The 26,400-nt window shown below is 45.3% G+C and overlaps 1 protein-coding gene across 3 annotated transcripts in view; it reads left to right on the top strand.

Annotated features, from left to right (window-relative positions):
• Window positions 1-26,400, top strand: part of TANGO6 (transport and golgi organization 6 homolog) — a 113,423-nt gene that overhangs the window by 61,563 nt on the left and 25,460 nt on the right. For all 3 annotated transcript variants that reach the window (XM_069756760.1, XM_069756761.1, XM_069756762.1), the window contains one exon: window positions 19,526-19,678. In XM_069756760.1, coding sequence (XP_069612861.1) covers window positions 19,526-19,678 — 153 coding nt within the window. The remainder of the gene's footprint in view (window positions 1-19,525; window positions 19,679-26,400) is intronic.

The following is a 26,400-nucleotide window of genomic DNA, read 5'->3' as shown; positions in this document are numbered from 1 at the left end:
TTTAGCCCAGGGGGGGTGGCTTCACCCCCTCGTGGCTACGATCGCTCTGATTGGCTGTTGAAAGTGAAACTGCCAATCAGAGCGATTTGTAATATTTCACCTAAAAAAATGGTGAAATATTACAATCCAGCCATGGCCGATGCTGCAATATCATCGGCCATGGCTGGAAATACTAATGTGCCCCCACCCCACCCCACCGATCGCCCCCCCAGCCCCCCGATCTGTGGTCCGCTCCCCTCCGTCCTGTGCTCCGCTCCCCCGTCCTCCTGTCCGCTCCCCCCGTGCTCCAATCACACCCCCCCGTGCTCCAATCAAACCCCCCCGCACTCCGATCCCCCCCCGTGCTCCGAACCACCCCCCCTTGCACACCGATCCACCCCCCCTGCACACCGATCCACCCGCCCGCACACCGATCACTCTCCCCCATGCTCCGATCCCTCCCCCCCGTGCTCCGACGCCCCCCCGTGCCCTGATCTCCCCCCCCTGAGCCCTGATCTCCCCCCCTTATACTTACCGATCCTGGCGGGGTCCGTCCGTCTTCTTCCCCGAGCGCCGCCATGTTCCAAAATGGCGGGCGCATGCGCAGTGCGCCCGCCGAATCTGCCGGCCGGCAGATTCGTTCCAATGTGAATTTTGATCACTGTGATATAATCTATCACAGTGGTCAAAATAAAAAAACAGTAAATGACCCCCCCCATTTGTCCCCCATAGATAGGGACAATAATAAAATAAAGAATTTTTTTTTTTTTTTCACTAAGGTTGGAGTTAGAACTAGGGTTAGGGTTAGGGTTAGGGGTAGGGGTAGGGGTAGGGTTAGGGGTAGGGTTAGGGTTAGGGTTTCGGTATGTGCACACGTATTCTGGTCCTCTGCGGATTTTTCCGCAGCGGATTTGATAAATCCGCAGTGCTAAACCGCTGCGGATTTATGGCAGATTTACCGCGGTTTTTCTGCGCATTTCACTGCGGTTTTACAACTGCGATTTTCTATTGGAGCAGTTGTAAAACCGCTGTGGAATCCGCAGAAAGAAGTGACATGCTGCGGAATGTAAACCGCTGCGTTTCCGTGCAGTTTTTCCGCAGCATGTGTACAGCGATTTTTGTTTCCCATAGGTTTACATTGAAATGTAAACTCATGGGAAACTGCTGCGGATCCGCAGCGTTTTCCGAAGCGTGTGCACATACCTTTAGAATTAGGCTATGTGCACACGGTGCGGATTTGGCTGCGGATCCGCAGCATATTGGCCGCTGCGGATCCGCAGCAGTGTTCCATCAGGTTTACAGTACCATGTAAACCTATGGAAAACCAAATCCGCTGTGCCCATGGTGCGGAAAATACCGCACGGAAACGCTGCGTTGTATTTTCCGCAGCATGTCAATTCTTTGTGCGGATTCCGCAGCGTTTTACACCTATTCCTCAATAGGAATCCGCAGGTGAAATCCGCAGTAAATCCGCAGGTAAAACGCAGTGCCTTTTACCCGCGGATTTTTCAAAAATGGTGCGGAAAAATCTCACACGAATCCGCAACGTGGGTACATAGCCTTAGGGTTAGGGTTGGGTTGGAATTAGGGTTGTGGTTAGGGTTACGGCTACAGTTGGGATAAGGGTTAGGGGTGTGTTGGCGTTAGAATTGAGGGGCTTCCACTGTTTAGGCACATCAGGGGGTCTCCAAACGCAACATGGCGCCACCATTGATTCCAGCCAATCTTTTATTCAAAAAGTCAAATGGTGCTCCTTCCCTTCCGAGCCCCGACGTGTGCCCAAACAGTGGTTTACCCCCACATATGGGGTATCAGCGTACTCAGGACAAACTGGGCAACAATTACTGGGGTCCAATTTCTCCTGTTACCCTTGAGAAAATAAAAAATTGCTTGCTAAAACATCATTTTTGAGGAAAGAAAAATGATTTTTTATTTTCACGGCTCTGCGTTGTAAACGTCTGTGAAGCACTTGGGGGTTCAAAGTGCTCACCACATATCTAGATAAGTTCCTTGGGGGGTCTAGTTTCCAAAATGGGGTCACTTGTGGGGGGTTTCTACTGTTTAGGCACACCAGGGGCTCTGCAAACGCAACGTGACGCCCGCAGACCATTCCATCAAAGTCTGCATTTCAAAAGTCACTACTTCCCTTCTGAGCCCCGACGTGTGCCCAAACAGTGGTTTACCCCCACATATGGGGTATCAGCGTACTCAGGAGAAACTGGACAACAACTTTTGGGGTCCAATTTCTCCTGTAACCCTTGGGAAAATAAAAAATTCTGGGCTAAAAAATTATTTTTGAGGAAAGAAAACGTATTTATTATTTTCACTGCTCTGTGTTATAAACTTCTGTGAAGCACTTGGGGGTTCAAAGTGCTCACCTCACATCTAGATAAGTTCCTTTCGGGGTCTAGTTTCTAAAATGGGGTCACTTGTGGGGGGTTTCTACTGTTTAGCCACCACAAAATGTCACTACTTGACTTCCGAGCCCCGACATGTGCCCAAACTGTGGTTTACCCCCACATATGGGGTATCAGCGTACTCAGGAGAAACTGTACAACAACTTTTGGGGTCAAATTTCTCCTGTTACCCTTGGGAAAATAATAAATTGCAGGCTAAAAAATCATTTTAGAGAAAATAAAATTTTTATTTTATTTTCATGGCTCTGCGTTATAAACTTCTGTGAAGCACTTGGAAGTTCAAAGTCCTCACCACACATCTAGATTAGTTCCTTTGGGGGTCTAGTTTCCAAAATGGGGTCATATGTGGGGGATCTCCAATGTTTAGGCACACAGGGGCTCTCCAAACGTGACATGGTGTCCGCTAATGATTGGAGCTAATTTTCCATTTAAAAAGCCAATTGGCGTGCCTTCCCTTCCGAGCCCTGCCGTGCGCCCAAACAGTGGTTTACCCCCACATATGGGGTATCAGCGTACTCAGGACAAACTGGACAACAACATTTGCGGTCCAATTTCTCCTATTACCCTTGGCAAAATAGGAAATTCCAGGCTAAAAATCATTTTTGAGGAAAGAAAAATTATTTTTTATTTTCATGGCTCTGCATTATAAACTTCTGTGAAGCACCTGGGGGTTTAAAGTGCTCAATATGCATCTAGATAAGTTCCTTGGGGGGTCTAGTTTCCAAAATGGGGTCACTTGTGGGGGAGCTCCAATGCATAGGCACACAGGGGCTCTCTAAACGCGACATGGTGTCCGCTAACAATTGGAGCTAATTTTCCATTCAAAAAGTCAAATGGCGCGCCTTCCCTTCCGAGCCCTGCCGTGTGCCCAAACAGTGGTTTACCCCCACATATGAGGTATCGGCGTACTCGGGAGAAATTGCCCAACAAATTTTAGGATTCATTTTATCCTATTGCCCATGTGAAAATGAAAAACTGAGGCGAAAAGAATTTTTTTGTGAAAAAAAAAAGTACTTTTTCATTTTTACAGATCAATTTGTGAAGCACCTGAGGGTTTAAAGTGCTCAATATGCATCTAGATAAGTTCCTTGGGGGGTCTAGTTTCCAAAATGGGGTCATTTGTGGGGGAGCTCCAATGTTTAGGCACACGGGGGCTCTCCAAACACGACATGGTGTCCGCTAACGATGGAGATAATTTTTCATTCAAAAAGTCAAATGGCGCTCCTTCCCTTCCGAACCTTACCATGTGCCCAAACAGTGGTTTACCCCCACATGTGAGGTATCGGTGTACTCATGAGAAATTGCCCAACAAATTTTAGGATCCATTTTATCCTGTTGCCCATGTGAAAATGAAAAAAATTGAGGCTAAAAGAATTTTTTTGTGAAAAAAAAGTACTTTTTCATTTTTACGGATCAATTTGTGAAGCCCCCGGGGGTTCAAAGTTCTCACTATGCATCTAGATAAGTTCCTTGGGGCGTCTAGTTTCCAAAATGGGGTCACGTGTGGGGGAGCTCCAATTTTTAGGCACACGGGGGCTCTCCAAACGTGACATGGTGTCCGCTAAAGAGTGGAGCCAATTTTTCATTCAAAAAGTCAAATGGCGCTCCTTCCCTTCCAAGCCCTGCCGTGCGCCCAAACAGTGGTTTACCCCCACATATGAGGTATCAGCGTACTCAGGACAAATTGGACAACAACTTTCGTGGTTCAGTTTCTCCTTTTACCATTGGGAAAATAAAAAAAATGTTGCTAAAAGATAATTTTTGTGACTAAAAAGTTAAATGTTCATTTTTTCCTTCCATGTTGCTTCTGCTGCTGTGAAGCACCTGAAGGGTTAAAAAACTTCTTGAATGTGGTTTTGAGCACCTTGAGGGGTGCATTTTTTAGAATGGTGTCACTTTTGGGTATTTTCAGCCATATAGACCCCTCAAACTGACTTCAAATGTGAGGTGGTCCCTAAAAAAAATGGTTTTGTAAATTTCGTTGTAAAAATGAGAAATCGCTGGTCAAATTTTAACTCTTATAACTTCCTAGCAAAAAAAAATGTTGTTTCCAAAATTGTGCTGGTGTAAAGTAGACATGTGGGAAATGTTATTTATTAACTATTTTGTGTCACATAACTCTCTGGTTTAACAGAATAAAAATTCAAAATGTGAAAATTGCGAAATTTTCAAAATTTTCGCCAAATTTCCGTTTTTATCACAAATAAACGCAGAATTTATTGACCTAAATTTACCACTAACATGAAGCCCAATATGTCACGAAAAAACAATCTCAGAACCGCTAGGATCCGTTGAAGCGTTCCTGAGTTATTACCTCATAAAAGGACACTGGTCAGAATTGCAAAAAACGGCCAGGTCATTAAGGTCAAAATAGGCTGGGTCATGAAGGGGTTAAATGCATGTAACTTGATATTTTATTGTGTAGTACCAATAAAACGTTTCGGTCTAATCATCCTTCTTCAGTTACGTACTCAGAGAGTTAATAGATTGATTTTGCACTTTTACCAAGATCCATCTGGTTAAAGTCACTTAAAGGATAATATCGCGCTCACACTAGTGAGATGGGCTACGAGCTGGATTGGTCCGGAGCGTGACGCAGTGTCCACCGCTAGTCAGAGCGGGTGCCTGTTGTTTGAGCCTGTGGGCATAAATCTTGAAAGACACTTCCCCCTCACAGGCTAAGGAGCGGAACTGCGCTCTGTAAGTGTCTGGAGTTACAGCATAATGTTCAAGAATGGCCTCTTTTCCCTCCTCATACTCCACTCCACTGAGGGTCCATAGCTCTGTAGGCTTCGGCATCTCCACCATCTAAGAGCAACACCAGATGTCTGACTCGCTCCCGTTCCAGAACTTCCATTAATCGACATTAATGTTCGAAGTCCTGGAAGAAGCCCTCAATGTCGCCTGCAGCCTCGTTAAACGGCTTAAAGTCCTTACGGGACACCCTTGGGAATGGAAATTCCCTCATGGTGGGTGCTGTGGTTACAGTCTGTCTGGAGCTTCTAGCTGCTTCCACCATGTGCTGTCTCTCCTTAGCTGTGCAAATAGCCTCCCTCTTATCCTCTATGGTGGCCTCATCCCCAAGCAATGCCATCTCCTCCTCATACCACACAACCCTTCTTCGGTTCCATCTTACAGGTAAGCTCCTTCCAAAGCCTTAGTTACCGTATATACCCGAGTATAAGCCGACCCCCCTAATTTTGCCACAAAAAAACTGTGAAAACTTAATGACTCGAGTATAAGCCTAGGGTGGAAAATGCAGCAGCTACCAGTAAATTTCAAAAGTAAAAATAGATACCAATAAAACTAAAATTAATTGAGACATCAGTAGGTTAAGTGTTTTTGCATACCCATATTGAATCAGGAGCCCCATATAATGCTCCATAAAGTTTGATGGGCCCCATTAGATGCTCCATATTAAAATATGCCCCATATAATCCTGCATAAAGGGTAATAAGGGCCCCATAAGATGCTCCATAGAGATATTTGCCCTATATAGTGCTGCACAAGTGTTATGGCCCCATAAGATGCTCCGCACAGCCACTTGCCCCTTATAGTGCTGCACAAGTGTTATGGCCCCATACAGATGCTCTGCACAGCCACTTGCCCCATATAGAGCTGCACAAGTGTTATGGCCCCATAGAGATGCTCCGCACAGCCACTTGCCCCAAATAGTGCTGCACAAGCGTTATGGCCCCATACAGATGTTCCACACAGCCACTTGCCCCATATAGTGCTGCACAAGTGTTATGGCCCCATACAGATGCTCCGCACAGCCACTTGCCCCATATAGTGCTGCACAAGTGTTATGGCCCCATATAGATGCTCCGCACAGCCACTTGCCCCATTTAGTGCTGCACAAGTGTTATGGCCCCATAAGATGCTCCGCACAGCCACTTGCCCCATATAGTGCTGCACAAGTGTTATGGCCCCATACAGATGCTCCGCACAGCCACTTGCCCCATATAGTGCTGCACAAGTGTTATGGCCCCATACAGATGCTCCGCACAGCCACTTGCCCCATTTGCTTTTGCTGCCATAAAAAAAAAAAAATCACATACTCACCTCTTCGTCGCTCAGGACCCCGGCACTTTTACCTGCTCCTCGTGCGGTTCCGTCTTCGGCACTGACGTTCAGCAGAGGACGCGCACTGACTACGTCACCGCACCCTCTTACCTGAGCGTCACTGCCAGAGGACACTGAGGACGGAGCCGCACTTGAACGAGGAGCAGGTAAATATCACGCAGCGCTGCGCTCCCCCTCCCCGTATACTCACCTGCTCCTGGCGCTGCATCCCTGCTTCTTCCACCGCTGCATCTTCTTCCTGTATTGAGTGGTCACCGTTACCGCTCATACAGTAATGAATATGCGGTTCCACCTCTATGGGAGGTGGAACCGCATATTCATTTCTGTAATGAGCGGTACCATGTGACCGCTCAGTACAGGTAGAAGCTGCAGCGCTGGAAGAAGTAGGGACGTCCAGGGACCGCACCTGGAGCAGGTAAGTATAAGTAGACAGCCCCCGCTCCCCCTCCCCTGCCGACCCCCGAGTATGACTCGAGTATAAGCCGAGAGGGGGACTTTCAGCCCAAAATAATGGGCTGAAAATCTCGGCTTATGCTCGAGTATATACGGTAGTTGGTCCTTCGTCAGTCCTTTATAGCATACTCCTATTTCACGGGCCTTTGTTTGTAAACTCCCCACAGTCCAGTTCCTGTATCCTGAGGTTCTGGTTCCAGACATTGAGGAGCTGCTGTCCTCCATTCCCTCTGCTCTGATCCCACTGCTGCCACCAGTTTGTGACCGGGTATGCGACAGAGCAGAAAGAGACACGAGGCCGTTAAACAATCCAACAAGATTTATTGGAACAGGGAACTGGGACAACGCAAATTAAAGTAATTCTGCAGCGTCCACAATGAGTCCACAATGAGTCCATAGAAAAGGAATAGATCCGGGGGCACCACTCAGCAATCCGACGCCAAGGAAATATCAATAGTCCTTGAGTGAATTCAATAGATCCAGCAGATGAGGGGCAAAACACAGTCCCATGTGGCAGCTTCCAACAATACACACAGTCAATGGGGGTCTCGCCTCAGCTTATATCCCAGCCCTTAGCAAGTCACCACACAATTGAATCAGTCAACACATGAGTCTATTGTTCTGTGTCCTGGGATCCACCCCTCCATGGGGGAGGGCTCCCCCCTACTGGTTGTTGACTCCAGCCTGATTACATGGCAGTCCAGGGACACAGGTCTGGGGAGGGACTCGCTGTTACAGTGGGGTCCCCCTATAATTAATAGCCAGAAAGGCTATGCAGACATCTGCGGGCTGATATTCATAGCCTAGAGAGGGGCCATGGATATTGCCTCCCCCCGGCTACAAATACCAGCCCCCAGCCGCTCCAGAAATGGCGCATCTCTAAGATTTGCCAATTTTGGCACTTAACCGCTCTCTTCCTACTGCCCTGTAGCGGTGGCATATGGAGTAATGAGAGGTTAATGTCACCTTTGATTGTAACATTAAGCCTGGATAGTAATGGAGAGGTGTCAATAAGACACCTATCCATCACTAATCCTTTAGTAGTGAAAGGGTTAAAAAAGACACAGGCAGAAAAAAGCATTTTAATATTCTACTACCCACAGACTAGGATGCCGCGCTGCGAGAGGATACTACTAGTTTATACCTGTGGAAACAGGAACAGTTTATACCTGTGGCACAAACCATGCAATGAATAAATGAATCCTAGGGTAAATTACCTTGTAAATGTGACTGTTATGTTCCCGTGGAGGCAATGGGCTATTGTGCTGGCCGCGTTCTTTGTGCTAAGAGTGGCGTATTCAGACCACACAAGCAAGGGAGCGTCCTCCCGGTCTGTATAAACCCCTGCGCGCACGCTGCTGAATGTGACGGCAAGCAGCTCCGGCCGATGGCCCTGGAGCAGGGTGGTCATACCTTGAGAAAGAGGAACGGTACCCTCGAAACGCGTCTGGTTGGCCCTTTGTGTCCATCTATTGGACAGTTGACGTCACCGCTGTAGCCACGCCCCCCGCACACCACGCGACTGCACTTTGGCGCCATCGGCCTCTCGCAGCGCGGCATCCTAGTCACATTTACAAGGTAATTTACCCTAGGATTCATTTATTCATTGCATGGTTTGTGCCACAGGTATAAACTAGTAGTATCCTCTCACAGCACGGCATCCTAGTCTGGGTAGTTGCATTTAATTAGTATCAGCAGGTGTGCGCACACCACCTGCAGTGGTGCCTGCAGAATGGGGGGATCACAGTTCATTTTAGCGCCGGTGTTTATTTTGACTATTTTAATATTCTACTTACAACCACGCCTAATTCCCCGAAGCCATTGATCACCTGCAAAAAATAAAAAATAATAAACCAACAATATACTCCCTGGTCCGACGCAGTCCAATTAATAATGAGTGTCCCACGACGATCTCCCCTATAGAACTGTCACATCAGGAGATGTGACAGCTCTATAGGCCTCCAGTGACACACTGACAGGAGACCATGGCTCCTGTAATGTTATCACTGAGGGTTCAGGCTTTCACTTTACAGCACTGCTGCCTGAGAATTTTCCCACGCAGCGGTGCTGCAAGTGACAGTGTGAACTATACTGTACTCACAGCGGCGGAAGATTCCCTTCCGTCATTGTATCACCGGAGCCCCTAGAGAGCGGTCGCATCTGCCTATGTGACAGTTCTCCACGGGAGATCGTCGTGGGACACTCATTATTAAATGGATTATATCGGATCAGGGAGTATACTGTTGGTTTATAATTTTTAAATTTTTTACAGGTGATCGAGGGCTTCGGGGACCAGGTGATTGGTGAGTATATACTGTATGTTGTGTGTACTGTATGTCTATATGTATGTACTGTATATGTGTGTATGTGTTTTTTTTACACTTGAACACAATAGCCGGATGATGGGACTACTGCTGTCCCATCATCCGGCTACCTATCACTGTAGCAAGCATAGCCGGATGGGACTAGTAGTCCCATTGGATGAGGCCTGCCTACACACAGACGCACACGCGCACAAACACACACACACACACACACACATACAGCCCTGCACAGCCACACACACAGATACACACAAACACCCGCACACACACAGCTCTGCACTTCTTCTCCACACACACACACATACACAGCCCCGCAGACACACACAAACGCTGGCGCACAGCCCCGCACATCTTCTCCGCACACAGTCTCCGCCCACACTCACAGTATCTGCCCACACTCCGCCCACACTCTCCCTCCTCCCGATCTGCTGCATTTCTCGCATCCACATCTGCAGCAAATCCGCAGATCTTTTTTAAACCTGCAGTTTTGCTGTGGATTGGCCAGACACAATGAAAGTCAATGGGTGCAGAAGCGCTGCAGATCCGTAAAAAGAATTGACATGCTGCGGAAAAAAAGAGCTGCAATTCTGTGCATTTTTTTCCGCAGCATGTGCACACCAAATGTCAATTTCACATTGACTAACATTGCTTGTGCACTACACTGCGGATTTGATGCAATTCCGTGAGTTCAAAAACACTGCGGATCCGTATCTAAATCCGCAACGTGTGCACATAGCCTTAAAGTCCAGAAAACCCGTAGGAAGAAGACTAGCTGTGTAGAGTCTGGCTCAGGATCTAGTCCGTCGGCAGGTGGGCGGCAAATTAAATCTACAGAATCCTCCTTATCTTCATCTTCTTCAGACAAGGATGAGAGGCCTTGTTTCCCCATTGAGAATATGGATGCATTGGTGAGATCAGTACCATCCACCATGGGGGTGGCTGACAGTAGGGAGCCCAAATCGGCTCAGGACCTGATGTTCGCAGGCTTATGCCAGAGGAATCGAGAAAACCTTTCCCGTAAATGACATGATGAAGAGCCTTGTGAGAAGGGAGTGGGAGAAGCAGGACAACCAGGGGTTCCTGCCGCCCTCCTCAAAGCGTAAATAGTATGCTCGCTCATCACTAGTAAATACCCCTTTGATGATGACCTGCTAGCGGAATGGGTTAAAGTTCCCAAGGTTTGTGTGGCGGTCGCCTCTTCATCAAAACAGTCAGCGCTGCCCCTAGAAGACGGAGGTCTTCTAAAGGATTCATCTGATAGAAAGGTAGAGATGTTTTTGAAGCGGGCCTGGGAGTCATCATGATTCAAACCGGCTATTGCAAGTACCTGTACCGCCAGATCGAAGATGGTCTGGCTGGACGACCAAATATGATCTGGAACACCTAGGGACAAGTTACTGGACTCCTTTCCACAGATCCGTGAAGGAGCAGCCTATCTGGCGGATGCTTCGGTCTATTCATTGCGTTTAGCTGCCATGTCTGCTGGTCTGTCCAATTCTGCCCACCGAGTCCTTTGCTTAAAGAGCTGGAAGGGGGATGTACACGCTAAGACCAAATTACGGTATGTGCTATTTCATGCTGGGGTGAGTACTTGTTTGGCCCCGTGCTATATGAAATCCTCATAAAGTCAGGTGACAGGAAAAAAGGGTTCTCTAAACTGTTTAAAGGGAACCTGTCACCCCGTTTTTTGAGATTGAGCTATAAATACTGTTAAATAGGGCCTGCGCTGTGCGTTACTATAGTGTATGTAGTGTACCCTGATTCCCCATGTATGCTGAGAAATACATTACCAAAGTCGCCGTTTTCGCCTGTCAATCAGGCTGGTCTGGTCAGGTGGGCGTGTTCACAGCGCTCTTTTCTTCCCCAGCTTTCCGTTGGTGGCGTAGTGGTGTGCGCATGTCCAGAGTTCCGACTTCCCTGCGCCCACGTGAAGACACAGCGCGCGATCTGCGCTGTAATCCCTTGCATCGGTGGGGGCGGCCATCTTCCTGGGGCCGCGCGTGCGCAGATGGAGTGCTCTGCTGCACGGGGCTTCAGGAAAATGGCCGCGGGATGCCGCGCGTGCGCATTAGAGATCGCGGCGGCCATTTTCCCAAAGCCGAGATGCAAACTGATAGGTTTGATAGGTTCTTATAGGGCCCACCAGCTTTTCCTTATTATAGGTATCTCTTAGGGCTTGGTAGGGTGAGCCGTCGAGGAGTGGGGGCGCCTACCGCAGTAAATTAGGGTGCCTACCTCCACTGCCAGGCAGGGCTTATTATAGCTTGACATAGGGTCTTTATAGGTACATTTAATACTATTTTATCTTATACTTTGAAAAAACGGTCTTATTAGATGTATTATTAAAAGTTATTTTTTAGGGATTCCTGTTTTTTTTTTGGTTTATACTCTCTTCTGGGATTCATAAGTATTGTAGGTTGGTTTAGTTTAGTGATTTCCTTGTAGTGGGGAGTGCAGCACCCGGCTGAACCATATAATATCATCCCTACAAGATTTGGATTGGTTAGTCAATCTGAAAAAATCAACACTAGTTCCCTCGACCCTTCAAAGGTTCCTCATCCTCTTCTTGGATTCAGTAGATCAACATTGCTTTCTTCCAGAAGACAAAAAGGTAGGCATCATCGGCAAAGTCGGTAAGATAATGGACAATCCAGAGCTATCTTTGAGGGATGCAATGTCCCTGCTGGGTACTATGATGTCTTGTATACCGGCTGTGCAGTGGGCTCAATTTCACACCAGGGCACTATAGAACGAGGTGCTCGAGGCAGAGAGGAAGTTGCGAGGCCACTTTGATGGGAGAATGTTGTTGTCAGTCGCAACTGTGAGCAGTCTATCCTGGTGGCTAAACCCGCTACATCTGTCCAAAGGGGTTCCGTGGGGGATAAGACACCAAAGTATAGTCACGACAGATGCCAGTCCCTCGAGGTAGGGCGCTCACGTGGGAAAGTGGGAACAGACTAGCCCAGGGGAAGTGGCCGACCAGGGAGTCAAGGGGTACCTCAAACCTGAAAGAATTAAGGGAGGTGAGGTATGTGCTTCTCGAGTTTCTACCGATTCTGCGGGACACCCATGTGCGGATACACAACCAACAACACTACGGTGGTGGCCTACTTCAATCATCGGGGGGGCGAGATCACAATCACTAATGTCCACTGAAGATGACCTATTCACCTTGGCAGAGACTCACCTCCTCTCCCTGTCGACACTTCACATCAGAGGGGAGTGCAATATTCAGGCAGACTATCTGTCGACACTCCCTGCACTAGGGGGAATGGTCCCTAGACCGACAGATTTTCAGATGGATCGTACGGTTTTGGGGCCTCCCGGACATAGACCTTTTTGCCACAAGGAGCAACAGGTAGGTCAGGAGGTTTGCGTCGCTACAAACATCAGACCAGCCAGAGGTAGTAGGCTCCCTTCAGGTCAGGAGGGATTATACATTGGCCTACGCATTTCCTCCGATGTGTCTGATTCCTACAGTGCTCAGAAAGGTCAAAGAGGAGGGAGCGAGAGTAATTCTGATTGTCCCCTTTTGGCCCAAGAGGCCTTGGTTTTCTTGGTTAAGGGCAATGTCCGTGACAGACCCTTGGGTGCTACCAACAAGACCGGGGCTTCTCTCTCAAGGACTGTTCCGTCATCCACAGATGGACAGTCTCCACTTGACATCATGGAATTTGAGAGGGAGCTGCTGAGCCTTAGAGGGTTTTCAGAAGCCCTAGTTATCACCTTGCTAAGGAGTAGGAAGGAGGTTACCACAAAAATTTATTTTAAGGCCTGGAGGAGATTTTTGTTATTCCACTCAGCCCCCCTGTCCGGACCATGTTCCAATTCCGGCAATTCTGGAATTTTTGCAGAAAGGCCGGGAATTGGGGTTATCTGTTAACACCCTTAGGCTATGTGCACACGTTGCGGATTTTGCTGCGGATCTGCAGCTGCAGGTCCGCAGCAGCTTTCCATGCGTTTACAGTACAATGTAAACCTACTGAAACTGCAATCCGCAGTGCCCATGCTGCAGAAAAAACGCACTGAAATGCTGCGGGTTACATTCCGCAGCATGTCAATTCTTTGTGCGGATTCCGCTGCGGTTTACACCTGCTCCATAATAGGAATCCGCAGTGTAAAACCGCAGGTGGAATCTGCACAAAATCCGTGGTAAATCCGCAGATAAAACGCAGTGCCTTTTACCTGCAGATTTCTAAAATCTTTCTACGTGTGCACATACCCTTAAGGTACCTTCACACATAACGATATTGTTAACGATATCGTTGCTATTTGTGACGTAGCAACGATATCGTTAATGAAATCGTTATGTGTGACAGCGACCAACGATCAGGCCCCTGCTGGGAGATCGTTGGTCGCTGAATAAAGTCCAGAACTTTATTTCGTCGCTGGACTCCCTGGAGACATCGCTGGATCGGCGTGTGTGACACCGATCCAGCGATGTCTTCACTGGTAACCAGGGTAAACATCGGGTAACTAAGCGCAGGGCCGCACTTAGTAACCCGATGTTTACCCTGGTTACCATGCTAAAAGTAAAAAAAAACAAACAGTACATACTTACCTACAGCCGTCTGTCCCCGGCGCTGTGCTCTGCACTCCTCCTGTACTGGCTGTGAGCCGGAAAGCAGAGCGGTGACGTCACCGCTCTGCTTTCCGGCTCCCAGACAGTACAGGAGGAGAGCAGAGAAGCAGAGCGCAGCGCTGGAGGACAGACAGCTGTAGGTAAGTATGTACTGTTTGTTTTTTTTTACTTTTAGCATGGTAACCAGGGTAAACATCGGGTTACTAAGCGCGGCCCTGCGCTTAGTTACCCGATGTTTACCCTGGTTACCGGCATCGTTGGTCGCTGGAGAGCGGTCTGTGTGACAGCTCTCCAGCGACCAAACAGCGACGCTGCAGCGATTCGGATCGTTGTCGGTATCGCTGCAGCGTCGCTTAATGTGAAGGGGCCTTTAGAGTACAGGTCTCGGCTCTGAGTGCACTGTATAACTATAATGTAGCTGGGGATAGGTGAATCACTAGATTCATGAAAGCCTGTGAACGCAGTGATCCAGTGCTTATTCCTAGATTTAAACCGTGTGCTATACGCATTAACATTTCCACCCTTCTAACCCTTAGATTCTGCCTCTGTTAAGGTTCTAAGCCTCAAAGCAGCTTTGTTAGTAGCCCTATCTTCCGCAAGCCGAGTCCATGACATTCAGGCACTATCAGTAGATACTCCATTTTTGATGATTTATCAAGATAAGATAGTTCTGAAACCGGACCCGGCTTATTTACCAAAAGTCACTCCTAAATTTCATAGGAGCCAAGAGATTTATATACCTTCCTTCTTTGATATTCCCGCTACAGTGGAGGAACAAAGGTTCCATACTCTAGATGTCAGAAGAGCTGTACTAGAGTACTTAGGGAGTACTCAGTCTTGGAGGCAGAGTAGCGCTATGTTTGTCTCCTTTCAGTGCCAGAAAAAGTGGTCTAGTGTTACAAAGCACTATCGCCTGGTGGATAATAGACGTAATCTGCCTATCTTATACAGCAAAAGGGGAAACACCACCGGAGGGAGTGAGAGCCCATTCAGCGCAGGTCATGGCATCCTCCTGGGCTGAAAAGGCAGACATCTCCATTGATTTGATTTGTAAGGCGGCAACGTGGTCTTCACCTTCTACCTTTTATAGACACTACTGTCTTGATCTGTCATCCACCTCTATTTTAGACTTTGGGAGATCAGTTCTTAATGTTGTGGTCCCTCCCAGGTGACAGTCTCTGAAAGTCTCTCAATAGGGTGCTGTCGTAGAGAATGGAAAACCGGACAAGTGTATGAGGAGAAATTGCACAACAAATTTTGAGGTCCATTTTCTCCTGAGTTCACCCATATGTGGTCAAAAACTACTTTTTGAGGCCCAGTGCAAAGCTCAGAATGGAAGAAATGCCATATTACAGTGCAGATTGAAAATTGCAAACTGCCGTTGTACTGACCAGTACTTTGCAGTCACCAGTACGTTATGCCCAGCCTGTACATCTTGAGACCTGCATCTGTAAGTTAAGCTGGCTCTCATTACTACAGAAATGCCAAATATGTGGGCTCTAAATGTGGGTTAGGCACACTGGGGCTCAGAAGGGAGGGGAACATTTGGATTTGGGAGCGGAGAATTTGCTGAATTTGTTTTGGGGGCGAGAAGCCGTTTCACTTTTCAAGTAACGTGGAAGCCCACTATATTTCCGTTAACAGATGACGGGCCTGAGTGAGGGCTTTCTTTTTTTGTAGATTGAGTTGAAGCTTTTATTGGGAACATTTTACATAACATTCACGACCACATTTATCCGGCGCGCTATACTGAAAACACTAAAATCGGGGTTTCCATCGAAATCTCCAAGTGACGTGACAGATGAAACCCCTTTTGGATCCATTCACTATGAGTCAGCAGAGTTACTATGGACTCGGTCTGGCCTCTGTTCAGCATTGTCCTTTTCAGAAGTGCTCAAAACTGTAGCCGATGGCACTTTTATGCAATCCTAAAAAGACTGACACCACCGGATCCAAGGTCCTATGGTGTCCACACTGTCTCCATATGCCTCATTATAGGAAATGTTCTGTCTGAATCACGTATTTCAGAGATTTACATGTAAATACCAATGTAAGTGCTCAGCATAGAGTGCAGGATAAATGTGCACCGAGCGTTACTGCGATCTTCGGGAGGCAGAATGAAAAAATCAACAGCAGCTGAAGAATTAACTTATTTTTACGCTGTTCCTTGTGTGGTATAAGTGTTAAGGCGACTTTATTCTTCAGGTCGGTGCGATTACAATGATACCAGATTTTTATGTTTGGCTGCTGTCACACACTAAAAGACGCTTTTTATTGGGAAAAGTAGTTTTTGTATCACCATGTTTTGAGAGCTTTAATTTTTCTATATTTTGGCCCACAGTCTTGTGATGGATTGTTTTTTGCAGGACGAGCTGACGTTTTTATTGGTTCCGTTTTCAGGCACATGACCTTTTTTGATCGCTTTCTATTCTGATTTTGTTCAGAATGAACAAAAAAACAACAATTCAGGAATAGCTTTTTGTTTTTGTTTTTTGTTTTTTTTCATACTGTTTTGCTATGGTAAAATTGGTAAGGCAGCTTTATTCTTCAGGTCAGCAAGATTACAGCGATAGCCAATTTATCTTTTTGTTAATGTTTTGGCGCTTTTACACAAAAACTTTTATAGAAAAAGTAATTATTTTTGAATCGCTTTATTACGAGAGCTATAACTATTATTTTTCTGCTGATGGAGCTGTATGGCGGCTAGTGTTTTGCAGGACGAGATGATGATTTGAGCGGTACTATTTTTACTTATATTCATCTTTTTGATCACGTTTTATTGTACATTTTGTTCGGCAGTATGATGATGAAGCATTTTTTGAGGGGGGTTTGTATGGTGTTCACTGAAGGGGTTAACTAGTGGGACAGTTTTATAGAGGAGATTGATAACAAATATGTGTACTTTTATTGTTTGTCTTGTATTTACATAAATGTGTTTAGAAAAATGTTTATTTTTGTTATATATTTGGGGATTTTTTTTGTAAATATTTTTACACTTTAATTTTTTTTTTTTACTTTTTTTTTTTTTTTTTACATTGTCCTAGGATGGGACTTTACTTTACATTGCTGATCTGATGCTCTGCAAAGCTTCGTCACTGCAAGGCATCACATCAGCATCTGACAGACAGGGAAGGAGGCGTCTCACGTCTTGCTCTCTGCAGGCACTGCAAAGCCACCTTCCCTGACTGACCCTGTGGCCATCTTACGGCCGGGGTCTCCATGGAGGTCATCAGGACAACACGATCGCTTTGCGTTGTCCTGATGGAAGCTCGAAGGTAACCCATTCCTTTCACGAGTCTCTTCGATGTCGCTGTCATTACTACAAGAGAGGGGTTAGATCATGGGCATTGCTGTGGGATATCGGCTCTCACACAGAGCTGATACCGCACCTGATCGCCGTGGCGCTCAGCGTGAGGCCACGCGATCGCAGCGCCATACCTATACTGCTGTTGTCGGGAACGCACTTCCCACATCAGTGCATGTATGGCGCATGTTGAGATAGGAAAATATAATTATTAATATAATTATAATTAATATGTTGATATTAATATTCAGCCTAATTAATTTCGCCCTATTAGTTTGTCCCTCTTCAACAGTAACGGTCTCTCAATTGGCCCCTCGGAAAATTAATTGCCCACCGATGGCTTGGAGGATGGAGGAGGCAGTGACTTCCCTCCTCCCCCTGTTTGTCTGGTAAATTTGCTGTCTGCTTTTTAACTTGCACCAAAGAGGGAAGAGGGGCGCTGCACCACATTCCTAGGTTAGAGCTTCTCCAGAACATCATAATACACACCTGAGCAGCTGAAGAACCTCATAATACACACCTCAGATGTTGAAGAACCTCATAATACACACCTCAGCTGCAGCAGAACATTATAATACACACCTGGGCAGCTGAAGAACCTCATAATACACACCTCCGCTGCTGCAGAACCTCATAATACACAACTGACTTTCTGCAGAACCCCATAATACAAACCTCAGCAGCTGCAGAACCTCAAAATACACACCTCAGCTGCTGCAGAAGCCCAAAATACACTATTCCTCTGCTGCAGAACCTCAAAATACACACCTCCGCTGCTGCAGAACCTCAAAATACACACCTCAGCTGCTGCAGAATGCGGCGCACTGACCTGGCAAGTTCGTGTGCTGCAATACCCTTCAGCTGGATGTGCGTGCATCCTCAGACAAGTAGCTGTAGTATATACCAACAGAAATTAAACTGTCCAAAAAAATCAATGCTAAAAAGAATTCATCTTTATTAGGCAAGTATAAAAACAGACAATTTAAAAAAATCAACCATTAAATAATTACACACTTTCACAACTCATAATTTTAGTTTACATCTAATCAAAGCAAAGAGGTTGAAACATCTATGTCAACCTTGTACCAATAAAGAATTACAGAAATTCAGGCAATTGTCAGTTGCAGTTGTTCCCTCTAGTGGTTATTTGTGATAATGTCATCACATAATAGATATCTTTGCAAGATATGTTACTATGGTTCAATATCCATGTAACTGACAGTTGGTGCACCGTATTTACTGAATAATAAATAGGCATATAGTTTATAAAAAAAAAACTCCCATACAGTAGTTTCACCCCGCATTGTGGTGATCTTGCTGAAGTAGTGGATGGAATCCAGCATCAACTTTCTCTCTATGAAGACTGCATTCCTGGTGGCAGTCACCTTGGCGAAACATTTGGGTGAATTACAGGCACTGTAAGTTAGGGATCATTTAATATTTAGGCTTGACCCGTCCTTTTTGCTGAAGGTAGTGTCAAAGACAAATTTGAGCCAAGATGTCGTTCATCCGTCTCCCAAAGAATGAGAAAGAGAGGCTGTTTCACACACTAGACGTGAGAAGGGCAGTGATGCGCTTTGTAGAGGTCACAGCTACTGTACCTGGAAGCAAGATTCAAATCTATTCATACAATATGCAGGAAAGCATAAGGGTAAAAAAAGCCTCAAAATTAACTTTGTCTAGGTGGATCACGTCAACCATAGCACTAGCATAAGAGTCGGGGAAAAAAAGATCCCCCACTTAAAATCAAAGCCCACTCCACATGGGCGATTTCTGTATCCTGGGCCGAAAGAGCAGGGACTTCTATAGACCAGATTTGCAAGGCTGCAACTTGGTCTAATATAACCACTTTTTGTAAAGACTACACGTTAGATGTGATGTCAGGTCAGTAATTGTAATTGTATTTCCAGGAGTCCATCATGACAGCACCATTACATTCCTGCCCCTGATTTCTGAAACTGATATGCGTTTAACATTTGTATGTAAGAATTCAATAAAATAGAGTTGCATCCATCCTGGTGTAGTGATTGGTAAAAGACTCTGGGGGTGAGGCGGAAGGGAGGTGCTTTTAACCACTTGTGTGTCTCCTGTCACTAGAGGATAAGTAGGGCTACCTCCTGTCGTGCTGCCATGATGGACTCCTGGAAATACAATTGCCAGTAGGTCTAATTTCAATTTTTTTTATAGTTAGCCAATAAAGGAATACTTTTGTCATCTTTGGGTATAAAAGTATTTACATGGTGTGTTTTTTTGGCTAACACTGTACCACAATATTTTTTATTGTACATTGGATTTTAACACAAAAATCATATTGTACCAGTCTTCTTTGAGCATATAACCTACAGACAAAATCTTACCTTCTTTTACTTTTTAAAACCAGGCATTGCTGTATTGTCCGGAGATATCCCTGAGCGCATCCTGCCTATCCTCCTATCACAATATGAGAGGACAGTGTCACTTACGGGAAAAACTCCATCTCTTGAGACTAGGATGAAAGTAGGAGAAGCACTGATGAGGTGCACACGGACACTGGGTGAGTACTCTGAGCAGGTGATGTTGGTGAGTACTGCTTCTTAACCCCTTTACCCCCGAGGGTGGTTTGCATGTTAATGACCAGGCCAATTTTTACAATTCTGACCACTGTCCCTTTATGAGGTAATAACTCTGGAACGCTTCCATGGATCCTGGTGACTCTGGCATAGTTTTCTCGTGACATATTGTACTATATGATAGTGGTAAAATTTCTTTGATATGACTTGCGTTTGTGAAAATAACGGAAATTTGGTGTAAATGTAGAAATTTTCCAACTTTGAATTTTCATGCCCCTAAATCACAGAGATATGTCACACAAAATACTTAATAAGTAACATTTCCCACATGTGTACTTTACATAAGCACAATTTTGGAACCAATTTTTTTTTCTTTTGTTAGGAAGTTAAGGGTTAAAAGTTAAACATCAATTTCTCATTTTTACAACACAATTTTTGTTTTTTAGGGACCACCTCACATTTGAAGTCACTTTGAGGGGTCTATATGACAGAAAATACCCAAAAGTAACACGATTCTTAAAACTGCACGCTCAAAACCACATGCAAGATGTTTATTAACTCTTCAGGTGCTTCACAGGAATTTTTGGAATATTTTTTTTTTAAAAAAAAAGAACATTTAACTTTTTTTCACAAAAAAATTTACTTCAGATCCAATTATTTTTTATTTTCCCAAGGGTAACAGGAGAAATTAGACCCCAAAAGTTGTTGTGCAATTTGTCCTGAGTACGCTGATACCCCATATCTGGGGGTAAACCACTGTTTGGGCGCATGGCAGAGCTTGGAAGGGAAGGAGCGCTGTTTGACTTTTTCAACCCAAAATTGGCTGGAATTGAGATTGGATGCCATGTCGTGTTTGGAGATCCCTTGATGTGCCTAAACAGTGGAACCCCCCCACAAGTGACCCCATTTTGGAAACTAGACCCCGCAAGGAACTTATCTAGATGTGTGGTGAGCACTTTGAACCCCCAAGTGCTTCACAGAAGTTCATAACGTAGAGCCGTGAAAATAAAAAATGATATTTTTTCCACAAAAATATTTTCAACCCCAATTTTTTATTTTACCAAGGGTAACAGGAGAAAAAAGTTGTTGTGCAATTTTTCTTTAGTACGCCGATACCACATATGTAGGGGAATACTACATTTGAGCCACAGTGCAAAGCTCAGAAGGGAAGAGACGCCATATTGGAGTTAAGGTTTTGCTGGAATGGTTTGAGGGTGCCATCTCACATGTGCCTCACAGAATTTTATGCCACTGAGCGGTGAAGAAAGAATAAATTACATTTTTGCCACTAAACTGTTGTTTTATCCCCAAGTTTTTAATTTTTCTAAAGGCTAATAAGAAATTTTATTTTTTTTACAATAAACTGAGGTCCGTACATGTAATCGAGAAATATTTTTCAGGCACAGTGAAAATCTCAGAAGGCAAGGAGCGCCAGATTATACTATTATGGTTTGCAGGTGCCATGAACCATTGGTAGAGCCCATGAGGTGCCAGAACAGCAGAACCCCCCCATAAGTGACTGCATTTTATGAACTTCACCTCTCAATTAATTCATCTAGTGGTGCAGTGATCATATTGATACCATGGGTGTGATGACAGAAAAACGACTGGCACATCCAAACTAGTGTGAATAGGTGCATACCAGGAGCAGCTACCTCCATGTACAATATGCAAAATAAGGTTGCACTCTATCGTGCCAAAGCATGTTGAATATGAAATATGAATAGCAAAATGGCTTTTGAACATTTGGAAAAATATTTATGAGACACTTAGCACAAAATTTGGCCAAATAGTGTGAGCCCATTAACCATTGTCAAGGTGGTCTCATTAATCTGATGGGTCCTTGACCTCTCTGTCCAAATGTGCACACTTACCGAAGGCTAATGTCTGAATGCATGGGTGAATGTGGACACCTCTCTCAGTAAAGCCTACATATGGGTTGGCCGGTACCGAGTGTGATTAGATGTAATTAAAAACCACATGGTGAAGGGAGGAGTGCTCAGTCAGTAAGCGAACATAGAAATGACAGAAAAACGACTGGCACATCCAAACTAGTGTGAACAGGTGCATACCAGGAGCAGCTACCTCCATATACAATATACAAAAAAAGGTTGCACTCTATCGTGCCAAAGCATGTTGAATTTGAAATACATGAAATATGAATAGCAAAATGGCATTTGAACATTAGGAAAAATATTTATAAGACGCTTTCCACAAAATTTGGCCAAATAGTGTGAGCCCATCAACCATATTTTGGATGTGCCAGTGTTTTTTCTGTCATTTCTAACTTACTGACTGAGCACTCCTCCCGTCACCATGTGGTTTTTAGTTTCAATAAGTTTTTATTTTCTGAACAAGAAATAAACAGTAGGTTTCCCGTACAAGGGAATAATACACAATTTAAATTGCGGGAAATAAACATAAGTCGATCAATGACAGAATAAACATTTATAGACGACAAGACATAGACGAGGGGGAGAAGTACATGAGGGGGGTCCATTAGCTATTTTACACTGAATAACATGAGTGAACACGAACAAATTACATAGCCATCACAAGGATAATATTAGGGTCTGCCCTAGATTTACATTAGCATCCAGTTCCATCCAGGGTCGCCAAGTCTGATAGATGTCCCATGTGTTGTTCCTTGTAGCTTGGATTCTTTCGTAGAGTAAAATGGTGTTCATCCTGTCCACCACTAGCAACATTGATAGAGAAGCAGTCCTCCACCTCGATGCAATGTGTAGCTTTGCAGCCATGCAAAGTTGGCTGACTAGGTTGTGAAGTTTATTAGAGAAACCAGGTACCCAAGCTCCCAAGAGGAATACGGCTGGGCTCAAAGCGACCGTTTTGCCATACATTTTTTCCACAGTGGACTGTACCTTCCGCCATAGAGCTGATACCACCGGGCACTCCCACCAATTGTGTTTTAAGTTTCCCTGGGCCCCGCATTCTCTAAAACAACGGTCTGACACATTCGGGTAAATGGTATGTAGTTTACTCGGAACTTGGTAGGTCCTATGTAAGAGTTTGATGGATGTCTCAACCAAAGAGAATTGATAGCTACCCCTAGTGAGTGTATTACAATTTCTCCTCCATTCCTCCAGGGACATTGATATATTCAGATCTGCCTCCCAATGATCCAGAAATTTAAGTTTTTCGTCACCCTGAGTGTTATTTAGAGATGCGTAGATAAGGGAAATGGTTCCTCCGCCCAGGGGGTCATTTAAACATCTCTGTTTGTAATTTGAAGGACGTGGAGGGACTTTATATTGTAGGATCTGTAGGATCTGATTAGCAAAATGAAACATTTGACATGTACGCAGTGTCTCCTCGGTCGGAGGTGCGAGTTTTTGGATGAATTCCCGTCGGGTAAGTAGGGTATGGAAGGGCGTGCAAAGTTGCCTCAAAGTGGTTATGCCATTAGAGATCCACCAGGAGAAGAGACGGGGATCTAACTCTGGTATAAAATCAGGGTTATGGAAGAGGTTGGTCAATAGGGAGGGTCTAGATTGTAGGCCATGCTTAAAGCTCTCCTTCCGCCAAATGATCAGGGAGTGGAAGGAAAATGGTGCTGTTATATGAAGTCCCTTCGGAAGTTTCTGCATAGTCCAGACTAGGCCTGGTAAGGAGAAGGGTGCCATGAAGGAGGATTCAAGGCCAATCCATCTGGGCTGTCTATCCCTGTCAGTACAGACATTAATTAATTGGGCCAGTTGGGCCGACTTATAATATAATATAAAATTGGGTAGGGATAGGCCCCCCAATCTTCTGTGTATGAATAAGGTTTTCTGTTGGATTCGGGGTCTCTTGCCTTGCCATAAAAACCTTGAAATCATGGTATGGATTTCATGTAATGTCTTGGGTGGCAACGGGATAGGTAGAGATCGGAAGAGGTATAGGAATTTTGGGAGGGTAACCATCTTAATGGCATGCAGTCTGCCGAGCCAGGATAATGTCATAGAGTACCATCTAGCGAGATCTGATTGGAGGCTTTTTAATAGTGGAAGGTAGTTCCATTTAAATAGGGTCGACCTATGGGAGGTCAAGTTAACTCCCAGATAGGTCAGGTAATGTTCTTTTTTAGTAAATTTAAATTGGGAGACTATGTTGGTTTGTGTGTCTTTAGGGGTGTTGATGAACAGGGCCTCAGACTTGTCAAGTTGATCTTAAGGCCTGAAATGAGTTCGAATTTGCGCAGGACGGTGAATAGATTCGGGAGTGAGGTAATTGGGTTGGTAGGGGTCAAAAGTAGGTCATCTGCGAAGAGGCTTGCCTTGTATTGATCACCTAGATCCCGGGGCCCGTGGATATTAGGGTTGGTTCGAATGGCTTCTGCCAGGGGCTCCATAGCCAGGGCGAACAGAGCTGGCGATAACGGGCACCCTTGCCTTGTGCCTCGCTGAATATTGATAGGGGCGGGCTGATTGGAAGGTCATTTTAAATAAGCCGTAGGGCTATCGTATAGTAATTTAAGGCTTGATATAATACCTGCCGGGACACCAAATTTTGCTAGGACTTCAAATAGGTACGTCCAGGAGACCGAATCGAAAGCTTTTTCTATGTCGAGAGTCAGCATCAATAGAGGCCGTCTGTGGTAATTTGCTGAGTGTATGAGATTCAGGTTCCTTCTAATATTGTCCGGGCCCTGCCTTTTAGGTATAAATCCTACTTGATCACGGTGGACCAATGTAGGTAGGACTGTATTGATCCTGGTTGTCATGATAGATGTAAATATTTTTAGGTCTACATTCAGTAGAGAAATGGGCCTGTAGTTCTTGGGGTAGAGATGGTCTTTTTTAAGTTTAGGGATTATTGTTACGTGCGCGGCATAAAATTCGGGCGGCATTTGGTTCCCATTTAGAAGGGCGTTACAGAAGTGTTGAATGTGAGGTGTAAGTATGTCACCAAATTTTTTATAGTATAGTGCCGTGAGGCCGTCAGGTCCAGGGGCTTTGTTTTTTTTGAGGTTCTTAATTGTTGACAATACTTCCTCTGTGGTGATGGGCGTTTGGAGGTGACCAATGGCGGAGACAGGTATCTTAGGGAGTGTCAAATTTTCTAAGAAAGACTGAAGATGCTGCGGGGGGGTGGGGGGAGGTTGGGGGGGGGGGGTGGTGTAGAGAGTTTGGTAGTATTTATGAAATGTGCTGTAAATAGTTTCTGGGTGGGCTGTGGTTTGGCCTGTTGGGTCTTTGATAGAGGGAATATTGTTTAGAAGCTCTTTATTGCTAAGTTTACGAGCTAGCATATTGCTAGGTTTGTTGGCGTGTTTGTAGAAGGACGACTTGGTCCATGTTATTGCTTTTTCTGTTCTGTTCGTTAGTAGTGCATCTAATTTTAGTTTAGTTTTATGGATCTGTTTGATTAGATAGAGTGACGTGGCGGATTGGACCATGTGGTTTTTAATTACATCTGATCACATTTGGTTCCGGCCAACCCTTGTATGTTGGCTTGACTGAGAGAGGTGTTCACATTCACCCATGTATTCAGGCATTAGCCTTAGGTAAGTGTTCACATTTGGACAGGGAGGTCAGGGACCCATCAAATTAATGAGGCCACCTTGACGATGGTTAATGGGCTCACTATTTGGCCAAATTTTGTGCAAAGCGTCTCATAGACACCATGAGTGTCACAGAATTTTATACCATTGGGCAGTGAGGACAAAATAACTACATTTTTACCTCCAAAATGTGGTTTTAGCCAAACATTTTAGATTTTCACACAAGAATTGGGTAAAAATGGCACCAAATTTTTTTACACAATTTCTACTGAACGTGGCAATACCCCATATGTGGCTGTACATTGCCAGTTAGCCATGCGAAGACACTCGGGTGGAACGGAGCGCTATTTGCCCATTCAAGTGACTCGGTCTGTGCACATATCAGTGTGTTTCCACGGACCGTGTGTCCATAGGCAAAACACGCTGACATGTCCGTTTTTTTAATGTCAGCACAGGCCACAAAACGTCCTGCACACGTGCATATGCATAACACACATGGATGTCAGCCATGTGACATGCATCGGCGTCAGGGAAGAATCGTTACAATAAGCACTGTTTCCTGGTGCTGGGTGCTGAACACGGCTCTCATCATTCTCCCCTGCTCTGCCGGGGAACCCACGCCGTTTTTTTAATTTATTTATAGCGCAGGCGGCGGTTTATGAATACGCCGCTCTTGCTGTCACTTATTAGCAGCAGTAGGGGTAGACTGATCAGCTGCCGCCTGCTGTCTCTTTTGTCACTTAAATATAACTCTCATCATTCTCCCCTGCTCGCGCCGATCGCCGGCAGAGCAGGGAGAATGATGAGAGCCGTGTTAAGCACCCGGCGCCGCGGAACAGCACTTACTGTAACACTTCTTCGCTGATGGCCATCCGTGTGGTACTGATGCGGCACACGGTTGCCACACGTGTGCCACAAGTATTACACACACGGACATTCACATCTTCAGTACCGTAAATATTGGGACATGTGAAAGAGGCCTCATAGCTGGTTTTTATGTTTGGCTGCTGTGACACAGTAAAAGATGCTTTTTTTTTTCAAAAATAGTTGTTGCATCACCACATTTTGAGAGCTATAATTTTTTCCATATTTTAGCCCACAGAGTCATGTGAGGTCTTGTTTTTTGCGGGACGAGTTGTCTTTTTATTGGTCCAATTTCCGGGCACATAACATTTTTTGATCGCTTTCTATTCCAATTTTTGG

The sequence above is a fragment of the Ranitomeya imitator genome, chromosome 3, assembly GCF_032444005.1.
Source record: "Ranitomeya imitator isolate aRanImi1 chromosome 3, aRanImi1.pri, whole genome shotgun sequence".
NCBI classification, from domain to species: domain Eukaryota; kingdom Metazoa; phylum Chordata; class Amphibia; order Anura; family Dendrobatidae; genus Ranitomeya; species Ranitomeya imitator.
Note: the sequence above shows the minus strand (reverse complement) of the source record. Positions and strands in the feature narration are given on the sequence as shown.